Raw genomic sequence first — 12,810 nt, 5'->3', positions numbered from 1 at the left:
TTCAAAGTGAATAGTGCATGTTCAAAATACCGAATATTTTTCTAATAATAATTTTTAATATTTTTCTGACAATTTTCTAATAACCACAATCAAAGATCAAACATTCTTGTTCAGCTTCTACTGAACTAAAACAGCTAGGAGAATGCTAAGGGATGTCACACAATTCACTGTCTCTTTAATAGATTTGTGGCTTCCTTCTTGAAGAAAAAAACCTCCGTAAGTGATAGGGTAGAACTATTTTCCTACTTCTCAATGGCATGCAATTCTTTAAACAATTACTAACAATTAATTTGCCTTGGCAAGTAGTTCTATAAAGTGCAGTGTCACTAAAGCCACTAAAATGAATCACAACCTGCCCTTAACTTCAGCTGTCACTTTTTTAGAAGTAAAATTTACCAGCCTGACTCAGTTGGACATTTTCATTTATTGTCCCTTCAGGCTGCTGATATAATAGTGAACAAATAGGGCATGAATAAATATCTATAGAAAATTTTTTTAATTGCAGTAAACAGTGATATTACAGTGCCACCCCACAGAGATTTGAAGCAAGATCGAGTTGTAGAGTGAACCATGCCATCTACGCAGAACAATGCAACAGAAAATTGAGTACCCATATCAGACACTCTAACAACTTATCTTATCCAAGCAGATGCAGCAAATGCAACATCTGCACCACGAGAGTGATGTCGATTTGACAGTGAAGTTCTCTGAGTGGCAGGAATTGTCCAGCTCAGATCCCTTAAGGTGGCATTAAACAGGCCATGCTACAAGCAATACGGACAGCATGAAGCCACAAATAAACAAACCATAGCTCTGCAACAGCAAAAGAAAAACTGCCCCCCCCCCTCCCGGCCCCCCCATGCACATACTTGGAAACCTTTCATGACTCTTACAATCACTGCAGTAACTGTCATTAATGTGTTGCAACGTCCTGACAACAGCTAGTGGTACACAGTGATTTTGCACAACAGCAAACTTACAATATAAAGCCAAAAAATCATCTGCTATTTTATTATTTTCCCATTCCTACAGCTTTTATGCATTACATGTATTAGTGCTACAAACTGCGTTAGCTAACGATGCTAGATGAGCATTCTGCCCCAAAACTACTCTTGGGCAATGAGATATTTTGGCAGCAGCCTCCAAATTACCTTTAACCACATAATATTTTTCAGTTGTCTAGGTGAAAATATGTTCCTGCCTTCCTCCACCCTCATCATAATGCAACTGCTGTTACCAGTGACAACACCTAGAGCCTTGCGCCCAGCAACAGTGTGCCACAGCCACAGGGCCACTGTAGCAAATAGAAGGCCACTATGCTGTAAAGCATGCACAAGCCTCTGGGTATTGCACCTGATTACATTCACAGACTAAAGTTCTAGCTTCTAAGATTAAAAAAAAATATTCCTTCCTACAAACACCTGCAAAGAGGCATTCTGGAAAGCCACGTAGTCTTATCTCTCACGACTTCTATAGTTTCTGTGCAATCACTTCCTTCTGCACAAGCTTATTAATCATGCTAAAGGCACGTTATGCAACCTTATGGCTGCTTCGGGGATCAGTCATTTCTTCACACTAACTGGTAGTACTTGTTAAAAATTCACTGACACCATAGCTTCAGAGGAATGCCAACTGACCCATTCTCTAGGGCAGTGCGACAGACTACTTCGAGCACTCCTAGATTAGATGCCTTGTCACACGTGAGGCCAGCCAGGTTCCAAAGAGCAACCCAGAAAGCACCCACAGGGCCTGTCTCAATGCGGGCAGCCAGCGGGCGCTGGCTCAGGGGTGCCACCAGCCGATATAGCTCCATATCACGCAAGGGGCTCCGTTGGGGAACACCCACTCGTGGGGAGCGCGAGGAGATGGGAGGCCCACGCCGCACTGTGATCTCAGATCGAAAAACCTGAGAAAGAGAAAACCGCCTTCACTACCATTGAAGTACTTAAGCATTTAAAACGAGCTTAGCACGTCCACGGCACTATTCCTGTTTTCAAAGCAATTTTGACGAATGGAGCACATCCGCTTGGTTTAACTTCTACTACATATATATGACTGCACATTGTCAGCACTCAAAATGCATGTTTATTTCATTCTCCATGCTCTGCTACTTAGATAGCAGCACTTCCTCAAAGCTCAATGGTCACATTTATTGCAGTCTTTGTGTTCTACTACACAGATGGCAGCAATTTGTCAGTGACCAAAGACCTTGTTCTTACACTGAGCAAAACTTCTGCTGCCTTATCGATTAATGTTTTGAAAATGGCATCTTCCACTGACAACTTTCCCGTTGGACGTGCATGCAAGAGAAAGCCATTTGTTGATTCTAAAAACGAGAGTAAAGGTTAAAACAATGAACTGGAGTTTTGTTTCTCAAATTAAGAGGACAATGACAGTGGTGTTTCAGAAAATTGAAGACAACACTGTCATGGACAGAGGGTGGTGCAATGTGCCAAACATTGTGGTAAAGCACTGCATAACACTACATACCGATTAAACTTTACATGTTTTGCGATCTACCCTGCCCGTGAAAATACAGGTGAGACTTTTTTTAGTGCCAAACTGTGTCATCGGATAGTTGATATTGAAGCACAGTAAAATAACATTTTCCTTGTAGTATCTATTTATTAATGAGGCTGATGTCAATGCGTTCACAGGGTGTTTCAAGAAATCTGTCTGAGAATCCTCAAAAATAGAGGAAATTGAATATTTATTTGCTTGCTGCCTTCATAAATACTTTTTCTGTAGTGGCAGACACCTACAGATGGCTATAGACATCAATTATGGCAGTAATTAATGAAATTACATTAATCAGCCTTTTAATTTGTGGAGACAAGTGGTTAGGTCAAATGGAAGAAATGAAGTCCTTTCTTTGAAGAGCCCATTACTGCTTTGAGATTTCAAAAAAGCTGCCTCTGGTAATTATTGTGGTGTAATGAAATTTGACCAATTTCACCACCAAAAATGAAACCAAAGCGTCAATGAATGCAACTAGCAGAAGACTAGAATGACGTCAGTGTTCATGACAACAATTGCGGTGGTGTTAGTTCTTCCAGATTCGTTAACGTATATGTGCCATGTGTGCTATATTCTTAAGTGCAGCTCACACACACACACGAAGCGATGTCGATCGAAGGTTGATAAAACGACGCTCACTCATTCTGGGCGTCTCGGAACAATAGGGCAGTAGCGCTATTCCGCATTTCTGTATCGGTTTCACCGGCGAAACTGGTCAGATTTCATCACTTTGCTACAATTACCAGAGGCCGCTTTTTGGAAATTTCAAAGCTGCAATGGGCTCCACACAGGAAAGGCTCCAATTCTTCCATTTGACCCGACCACCCGCACTCCCTAACTAAAAGGCTAATTAATTAATTTAATTTACTTAATTAGTGCCATAATTGAAATCAGGAGCCATCTTAAGATGATTGCCACTACAGATAAAGTAATGATTAAGACAGTGAGCAAATATTCCATTTCCCTTACTTTAAAGGATTTACGGACACATATCATAAAACACCCTGCACGTTGCTTAATAATAAGGTAAAATAATGTTTTAAAACCCAAAGTATGAAGTTAATTGATTGACAACACTTCGTAGGGGTTTCAGGAGAGAAATAAAAAAGAAACTTGAAAATATGCCAGAAAAAAGAAAGCATGAGGGGTTAAAGGGGCCCTGCAACACTTTTCCAAGTAGCCACAGAATGGCTTCATTAAAGGAGCTTATTTTCTCACGAATCGAATACCGCAAAAAAATTTAGAATCCGTCCAGTACGAGCGGAGTTACAAAGATTGGTCGCATGCTGTAATTGCCTTCTCTCTTCTCTCATCCTGACGAAAGCGCTTGAAGCTAAGCAGGGAGGGGTGGCACGGGGAAAGAAGGTACGTCAGGCGCGCCTCACGACCTTGAGCACTTTTCCTCTTTTTTTCTTCGAACTTGTGATGTACGTTCAGTGCGATGATGCGCGCGCACGGGCAAGTGACGGCCTCCTGCGGCGGCCACAGTAACTACCGAGCGCGCCATGTTCAAATTAGCCAATGGCATGGCCAGTGGCAGTGACGCCGTAAGCATCATTTTTGTTGAGAGAAGAAGTGCTGTTTAGCTGAATTTGAGAATTTATTGTAAATCCCAGGCCGCGTGCTGCACTATAATGTTTGGCTTGCATGTTCTTGGGAGTCTCGACTACAAATCAGTAGCGTTTTCTGACCATGCTGAAAAAGTGTTGCAGGGCCCCTTTAAGAAACTAATATTTTAAGTTTACAGTTAAGGTAATGCCATTATGCTCCACAATCTCTGCATCAAACATAATGGGAGGAATTTCAGTACCTCCAAGCATGTTTAAGCCAAGTCCCTCCACAAACAATTTACTTACTCACTTTTATTTAGCGTGGAGAAAAAAAAATTTGCAGATCTAGCAGTGCGATGAGAACATGCATCCAATGGCATAGAAGGCTTTTGTTTTCTTTATTATCTGCCCTACATTAATAGTACTTCCCAATGGATAAACAGCAACACTCACACATTTTGAAACTATGCTGGAAGGGCTTTTTGGAAGAGCACTTTGAAGCATGGGGGTTTATGAGTGCTAACATGCTCTATTTACCCTAAAAAAAGCTTGTTTGGAGCAGTTATGAATGCTCTTCTTTCTTCACTATAATGCAGCAATAAGTTACTGAAACATTACAACAGTACTAAAGTCCCAAATTGGTTACCTTTGTCATTGTTGCATCATGAAAAAGCATCAAGCAAACACAAAGTAAAGCATAAATGAATGCACTCTGTTGAGCCAAGGATATATTCAAGATCTGTAGGCTAACCCCTGTCTCAAAGAACCTTAAATCACAATGTGCAGCAGTGAATAATGTAAGGTTTTGACAGTTATTGTCATGAAACCACAGTTTTTATTTGCACATCACCAAAATAATGCAATGTTGTTCTCCTCTACCTCCAAGAAGCACTCAAAGCATAATGGTTATGAAAATTTGCCATTTCAAGCCTAGCTTGTAACATTGTTTTTCTTTTTTAATATCACTGAAGAGCTTTAATGACATATACATGATCCACATTTACACAGAATCCAGGTCTTATAGCACATTACATCTAGAAAGTGAAGTGGTAACACCTAGGCACTGATGCTCAGCAACAAAGCAACTTCCATCTAGCCCACACAGTAAAGATTGTCAATGAAAAGTGATGAAATAAGTGAAAAAATTAGTCATACTTGCAGACGTGAGGCTCCAACACCGGAAACCAATGCTAGATCTTCAACCTTTTTAAATCCCCCGATGGCTTGACGGTAGTCAACGATATTGCGGGCAATGCATCTCGTGACACCCGGCAGTGTCATCAACTCCTCTTCTGTGGCAGTGTTGATGTTCAGGAGTTCCCAGCGTAGCTCCGTGTCAAGTACATGGAAGGTGGCACTCAAGTTGCGGCTGTGTGGGGTGAAAGGCCTGCATAATGACGACAGTCGCCGCCGCCTCGTGCTTCCTGTTGGGTGTGCCTGGCCCATAATGCTGCCCCCGTCTGTGTTCCTTCTACCGCATCTTGGCTGCATAAAGAAGGTGGTAAATCCCATTAGGACCAAGCCAGTCTGCTCTGTCAGTAGGTTGAGTATTATTTCAGCGCTGTCCTGAGGATGCAAGCACTGATCAATAACACCTGGCAACTTTCAGATGAAACAAACTTTATTGCAAGGGTTGACGCTTGGGCAAGTTGGTGTGGATTCATTTCAAAATGTTAACAGCGCAAGAACAAAAGGAAGGGACGAGACAACAAAGGTAAAGGGCGCTGTTTACCTTTGTTGTCTCGTCCCTTCCTTTTGTTCTTGCGCTGTTAACATTTTGAAACTTTATTGCATGTGACACAGATGGCAAGATCTTGCTTGCATCTAGCGCTGAGGAAGAAGCTGACAAATGCATACATTCTGACACCCCAAGGCCCACCATGTTTCAAATAGCGAGACAACAAATACGAAATAGAATAATTTATGCTTAAAAGACAAACAAAATAAGGGAAAAATGTGAAGGACAAAGTCATACAATGCAAACAAAAGAGAAAAGATAGGAGGATGCAGGAAGACACGAGTGGTTTCACTTGGTTAGTGTTAAACAGAGAGTGTTACAGCAGGAAGTAAGCTGTGAGCTCCTACTGGAATCCCATATATGCATTTGTGATTCAGAAATACCTCTGGTTTTTATAAGTACAGGGCACTAGTAGAATGGTTCAATGTGCTTAAGTCCAGCACTTTTGGACATGAGCATTTTATGTATCAAAAAACTCAAGTTTTGGTGTAAAGAACAAACTACCATGTGTGCTAGCAGCAGAATTCAATATTGAAGAACTGAGTGCAAATTTCCAAGAAAGAATAGGCAGAGTGTTTAAAGTAGCAAGACTTTCTGAAGCCAGGCTTTCATAACAGCTTCCTCACATTGGTAAGACATATTTTATTTCTGGCCTAAGATACACACTGATTCAAAGAATATGCCTGATCCAACATGACCATCATGCCCATAATGATGCGTACCCATTTGCCTTTTAGGAACATAGCATTCAACTCAAAAAGAATTTTAAACACGGACCATTTCAACCCCCATAGTTTTCTATAACTTCAAAAGCAAATGCATCCCTTCTTCAGACATAAAGTGTAAGTGAAACATAATGCCGAGGTTCACACGCTAGGAAGCAAAATTAGTTGTAAGTGTTCACCCTGCACATATTGATAATTACAGTCACTGACCAAGTCAAAAGCTTTTCCCTTTTTGACTTGGTCAGTGACCATGATTTCCATGTGTGCAACATGCTACCTGACCAGACAAGCTTTCGTCAAACTCCTGACTAAGTATTCACCCTGAAACTGCTGTTAAACCAAAATAAGAAAAAAAAGCTTACACTAGTGTTATATTAATGCTGCTCATGGTGCAAAGGAAAGTAATGGTATAAAGAGAGAACACTTTAGTCTGCTCAATTTCTATAAAAACTTGATAAACATTACATAGTCCTAAAAAGTGACATACCTTTCTGTCGAAGCAACAGCAAGCATGCCAATGTATTTGACTACAAAAATTAAAATATGAGCCAACAAAAATTACTTGCTCTATTTATAAAAGAAATGGATTAAATCTACAGCATGACATCATTGCAAATCATGCAAAAAAAACAAGACAGCAATCCATAATAGCCAATATAACAGCAGCAATGCAGTTTTTTTTTTCCTTCCTCGGACTACTTCGAAACTGAAATTACTCACAACTGTAGCAAACATTTTCTACAATTATGATTTAGCCCGCATTTCCCAATGGGCTTCTTCAGTTAAACTACACACCTTTTAAGCATATGCTAAATAATAAATGCCCTGAAAAGGAAGTATGAAAAAAAAAAAATAAAAGCAAACTACTCACGTTCATCCTCACCATCAAAGAGTAGTAAACATTGAAATATATGCTTTAAAATATGAGAAGTAACAAAGCAAGGGTTCAGGTAAAGCAGAAAAATAAAAGGGCTACAATGACAGATCCCTTCCAACTACCACAAAGCGTAGTGTATGAGGACACATGAACGCAAAGCTCTATGCCCGTGACAACCTCCCTAGCGTTGGGCGATGACAAAGGTCACGACAACAACTTGTCAATGGCAGTACCATGTTATCTTATTATCGGACAGTGGAGCGTCAGAAAGCGTTGTCAGAAAGCTACAGAAATGAAGTTCTAAGGTATACGACAACAGCACCCACGTACATACACTATCAATTGTCAATAACATTACCCTTGAGTCATAAGATAGCTGCTGTTTAATCATCTTATTTACAAAGCAGCTTAACTGTTTTAATGATGTGCAAGCCTTAAAATATTGACTTTGACATGCATAATAAGTAATATCATCCAAAAATACTTCGCAATCTCATTTGTTTCTACTGAGAGCAAAAAAAAAATTCTTGGTGTAAAGAGAAGTAGACAATGGATAGTGCAAGAAGCTTTTTAAAAGAAACCTTCAAACATTTAACCAAGCACAGATGAAGCAACTAACATGTAATGCATTACATTGGCAGCAGAAGGGAAAGTGCATTATTCTGACATGCTTTTTAGCAAGAAAAAAAATAAACCTAATTATGACTAAGACAAGCCACTAGTGTGAGCAGTTCATAGGTGCACACACGATTGCACATACGATCTAATAACAGCACTCAGGACAAAACATGCAGTAAACATGGTATCAGGCCACATTGCATCTAATCTATGAAAATGAAACCACAAAGCTGCGAAATTGCACAAAATGTTTGAACCGCAATGTTTTATCATAAAGAGGCTTCTCTAAGCATTCAATATTAAAAGGAATATATTCTCCAAATACAATTCAGTTGCAAGAAATGCAGAAGACAATAAATGTTAAGTAAAGAAAGCAACAGCTTCCAAGGACATTAGGGGGGAAACTGAACTGCACTTTGTGAAATAAGAATATTTAAATAACAAAAAGTACTAAAGCTTATCACTAATTAGACAAATACAACAAATATTTAAACTACTACTGCTCATTCAAGATCCTGCCTTTCACAATTTGGCCTTTCTAAGAATCAACCCAGGTATCCTTTGAAGTTATATACGCAGCTGCTGAATTTTATGAAGACACTGAGCCAGAGGACAGCCTGAATATTGCCTACACTATAAATTATGGCTACGAGATGATTATTAACCAATTAACAGCGCACTTCCCTTACAAACATTTCAGATACACATCCATGCAGTTACGTTATTGGTAACTGTGTGACAGAAACAGCTTGATAATCCCAGGCTCTGACAATAATTCTTCGTAGAAACAAGTAGAGTTTTTTGCCTCGTTATTTTACTAGTCGAGTTTTTGACATTTTCAAATGTTACTCTTTTTATTGTTAGCTTACCTGCTCCTGAAGTCTTGTGAGCATTGTAGGTGTTTTCCTTTTTCAGTGCAATTGATATAACATGTACAAAGCCGAATGAGGTGTCTACAAGTGTATTCAATTATTGTTTCTAATTAAGAAAAGGTGCCTGTCACTATAAGTGCAAGCTTTATGATGTTCCCTGCTGTTGCCTGTTGTGAAATGTGCGAGACCTATGGCAAGCATTTCTTGCTTTTAGTTACAAACATTCCATCAACCTGTATTGATGTTAAATAATAATAATAATAATAATAATAATAATAATAATAATAATAATAATAATAATAATAATAATAATAATAATAATAATGTAACTCAAAAAGAGCAGCTTGGGCTTGTTGGTACAAACGTAAGTGGGATAGCATTTACTTAGACAGGGATGGAGTGGTGTGTCATTTTGCTTACTCCGTCCCTGTCTAAGTGTACGCTATCCTGCTTACAAAATAATGTAACTGTTGCTTTATTGTTAAACAGAAAACGCCATTGCACCAGATCATAAGATGGCAGTACTAGTATTACATCTGTGATTATTTGTTTACTAGAGCAACCGTGGTTGATGCCAATTAAAAAGTGCCAATGCAGGTTCAATTTGTTCTGCTCGGGTCAGTAGTACGTATGCTGGGAATAAGCAAATGCAGGATGAAACTGTCTTCACGTAAGGGTACACACGGTACGCTTTCGATCGCGCCCGATCGGTATCGAACTTTTCGGTCGCGATTTACTAATATGGGCAAGCTGTGGAAAGGAGCCAACTGCGAACCAGAAATTCGATCCAGATCGGTTTCGAACGCGATCGAAGACCCCCTGATGCACCAAACATGATATAACCAAACGACCACTGAAATATCAGCAGCTGATCATCACTTCTGAAGCCAAATCAAAAACGGTTTCCAACGCACATGATGGCAAAGTGAAAATATGATGCACCCACATACTTTGTCAGACTTGACGGTAACTCACGATCCGGTCTGCCAGCTCAGAAAACACGAACCAAGAGAACATATAGCGCGAAATACAAGCCGTAAGCACAAAGTAAGTCAGAAGATCAATACAAAGTTACACAAACGAAACAACCGAAGTGTCGGACTGCGCAAAAGACCCTGAACACGGTTCACAGACGGTTAGCGCGCTACGAATACCGGTGTCACACGCTCACTGTTGATCGCGATCGAGGCTGACCGCGATCGAATTTCATGATCGTGATTGGCTCATTTACGCAAGCTGCAGAAGGGAGCCACTTGTGAAATTTGACTTCTGATCGGACTCGATCGCGACCAGCAGTCGCCGTGGGACACCGGATTAATACCTGTGAGACATCGCATGGCAGAAATCAACATTATAGCACTAACCAATATAACAGCCTATCATACAAAAGACTAATCATTCGCACACGGAAAAGCACTGGAAGGTCGGGTATAAAGTGAAAACTGTGATTTTAGCACAGCAACTAGGTGCACCATTTACAACGAAGTATGAGCGTTTATTACACAATAGCGAAATGATCAGAAACCAGTTTGATCACACGAGTTCAGTGACTTTTTTTTTCAGCGCAGCAACATCTCGGTATACAAGGAAATATTCACAATATACGTACCGAGTGCTGCAATCTGCCTTGGGTGCTAGGTGCACACTGCGATGGTTACCGATAGAGCAGTCATGAAACAGTCATAAATCGGTGTAATCGTGATTATAGCACCTTTAAAGCCGCTTATAAAACGGCTTTAATAAGCAAGTCCACTACAGTACCGACACTCCCACCCTTACTTCACCAAGCGCACACCTTCATAAAACCCAGAGCAGCTGACATTTTCGACCTTCGCGACACCTGCCGGAGTTTTCTCTTTTTACTTCTCTCCATTCTTCCCAGCGCTTCCCAATCCCAGCACGGTGGTAGGAACGGTGGTGTCTCTTTTACACTCTTCAGCAGCAGCCAATGATAGCCACGGTCACGAAAATTAATACCGTATTAGATCATTCACACCATGAGTCACACATCAGCATTACTGGCTGTCATCCGAAACGTACGTAAACCAACCGATTCAGTGCCGTTACGCGGCAACTTCAAAATGCTCACAGGCAGGAGAACATTTTGGTAACATATATAGTTCGTGGAATTCACAAAGGCCCACTGACGTTCTTCACATAGCCATTTAATGAAAAAGAAAACTTTTAACAGCGGAGCTGCTTTAGCTCGAGTTGCAGCCGTGGCCGGCGACCGCTCAAAACTCGCAATGCGAAGTAGAAGCATGGCATAGCAATGTCTAGCAAGCGGTGGGAAAGGGAAGTGAGGGTGAGGAGTGATGTGAGGGCGAGGAGGATGGAAAGGAGGGGAGGCATAGCATAGCCATTCATAAGAGAAGAGTGATGTGAGGGAAAGGATGGGTAAGGGTAAAGCATAGCCATGTATGGTATAATATAGCAAGGGGGTGGGACAGGGAAGTGAGGGTGAGGAGGAGGAAGAGGGTAAATCATAGCATAGCCATGTATGGTATAATATAGCAAGGGGTGAAAAGGGGAAGTGAGGGTGAAGAGGATGGAAAGGAGGAGGGGAGAGGGTATAGGAAAGTGAGGGTAAGGAGGAGGAGGGTAGAGGATAGCATAAACATATGTATAGCATAGCCATATGTATAGCAAATGGTGGGAAAGTGAAGTGAGGGGGTGGGAAAGGGGTAGAGGGTAAAGCATAGCATATCCATGCATAGAATAGCATAGCAAGGGGCGGGAAAGGGAAGTGAGGGTGAGGAAAAGGAGGAGGGGAAGGCCACCAGCTCCGCTCTTTCCTCAGTCTTCGCACCACTTGTGCATAGCTGCCCCAATTTTTTTTCTTATTACTTTATTTTTTTTTTTGCATAAGACCACTGATGTGCTGAGTGCACAAAGTGCATATTGAGAAATGCAGCAGTAACAGTCTCTGACCCTGGTGAATTACTACAAAATTCGCTAAAAAATTATCGCAAGTTCCTTTCGGTAATAATTGCTAGGTGTTGCAGTAGTTGGACGCATGCCGACATACAGGGCTTGCTCTATAGTCAGATACAACTTCCGGAGAGGCCCCGCCCAGATAACCGAACCACGGCAGCCGATCGCATCCGCGACTAAGGAAATAGTCCTGCTCATGCACTCGGCAATTCTCTCCGAAGGCAGGGTCACTGGCTGTCCGGCTCATGACGTCAGTCTGGAGTGCACACTCATTGGTGCAACCTTGTATGCATTCGCCATTGAGGAGAAAATGCCGGGGACTTCTAAAGTTGTATCCGACTATAGGTACAGCAAAACTCCAGTTCACTGTAATGTAGGTGACCTAGGTGATCACCCAAAAGAACGGTGTACCTAAGGCACCATCGATACAAAATTTCTAGCTTTTCAATTTGAACGGAGTTCTTGACATGGTACTATATGCCTGATCATCTGATCGCAAGTTGAATGGGTTGCAAAGTTGCATGGTGACTTAGTGAAAAGCACTGAAAAAGAAGCCAGGATGCACAAAGACTGTAGAGTGGTGTCCTGTCCCATCTACCTTCTTTCTTTTTTTTAGCACTTTTCAATGAGTCACCACAGCAACACTTTTTGCAGTTGAACTTTTAGAATTGTAAGGTTTAATTATACACCCAGGTGGCAACTTTGATGCAGTAGTGCTCAATACCTCATCACATTTTATTTCAGGTCATATTTGTGAATGTATAAGAAAACATTAAATATTTAACAGCTGCCAGTTATGTCACAAAAAGTTGAATGTGGGGAATAATTTTGAGCTTTGAATAATTTTGAGCAAAGATCAAATCAATTTGAACTCTGTGCCCGACACAATGCTATATGCTGGATTGTCAGTTTTTTAACTGCAGTTCTTAGCTGACACAACATTTATTTTGGGTCATTACTGACATGTTGACTAACGACA

At 40.9% G+C, this 12,810-nt stretch overlaps 1 protein-coding gene across 2 annotated transcripts in view; it reads right to left on the bottom strand.

Annotated features, from left to right (window-relative positions):
- Positions 1 to 10,739, bottom strand: part of LOC119373728 (endonuclease/exonuclease/phosphatase family domain-containing protein 1) — a 54,213-nt gene extending 43,474 nt beyond the window's left edge. The window contains exons 1-3 of one of the 2 annotated variants that reach the window (XM_037643792.2): positions 10,507 to 10,739; positions 5,223 to 5,552; positions 1,638 to 1,906 (exon numbers count right to left, since the gene is read on the bottom strand). In XM_037643792.2, coding sequence (XP_037499720.1) covers positions 1,638 to 1,906; positions 5,223 to 5,513 — 560 coding nt within the window. In that variant the 5' untranslated portion in view covers positions 5,514 to 5,552; positions 10,507 to 10,739. Of the gene's footprint in view, positions 1 to 1,637; positions 1,907 to 5,222; positions 5,553 to 7,401; positions 7,495 to 10,506 lie in introns of those variants that run through there. The other variant, XM_049419996.1, reaches the window with a different exon arrangement.
- Between the last annotated feature and the right edge of the window lie 2,071 nt (positions 10,740 to 12,810).

This window comes from Rhipicephalus sanguineus, chromosome 1 (genome assembly GCF_013339695.2).
Source record: "Rhipicephalus sanguineus isolate Rsan-2018 chromosome 1, BIME_Rsan_1.4, whole genome shotgun sequence".
Classification (NCBI taxonomy): domain Eukaryota; kingdom Metazoa; phylum Arthropoda; class Arachnida; order Ixodida; family Ixodidae; genus Rhipicephalus; species Rhipicephalus sanguineus.
This window is presented reverse-complemented; position numbering and strand designations above follow the sequence as displayed.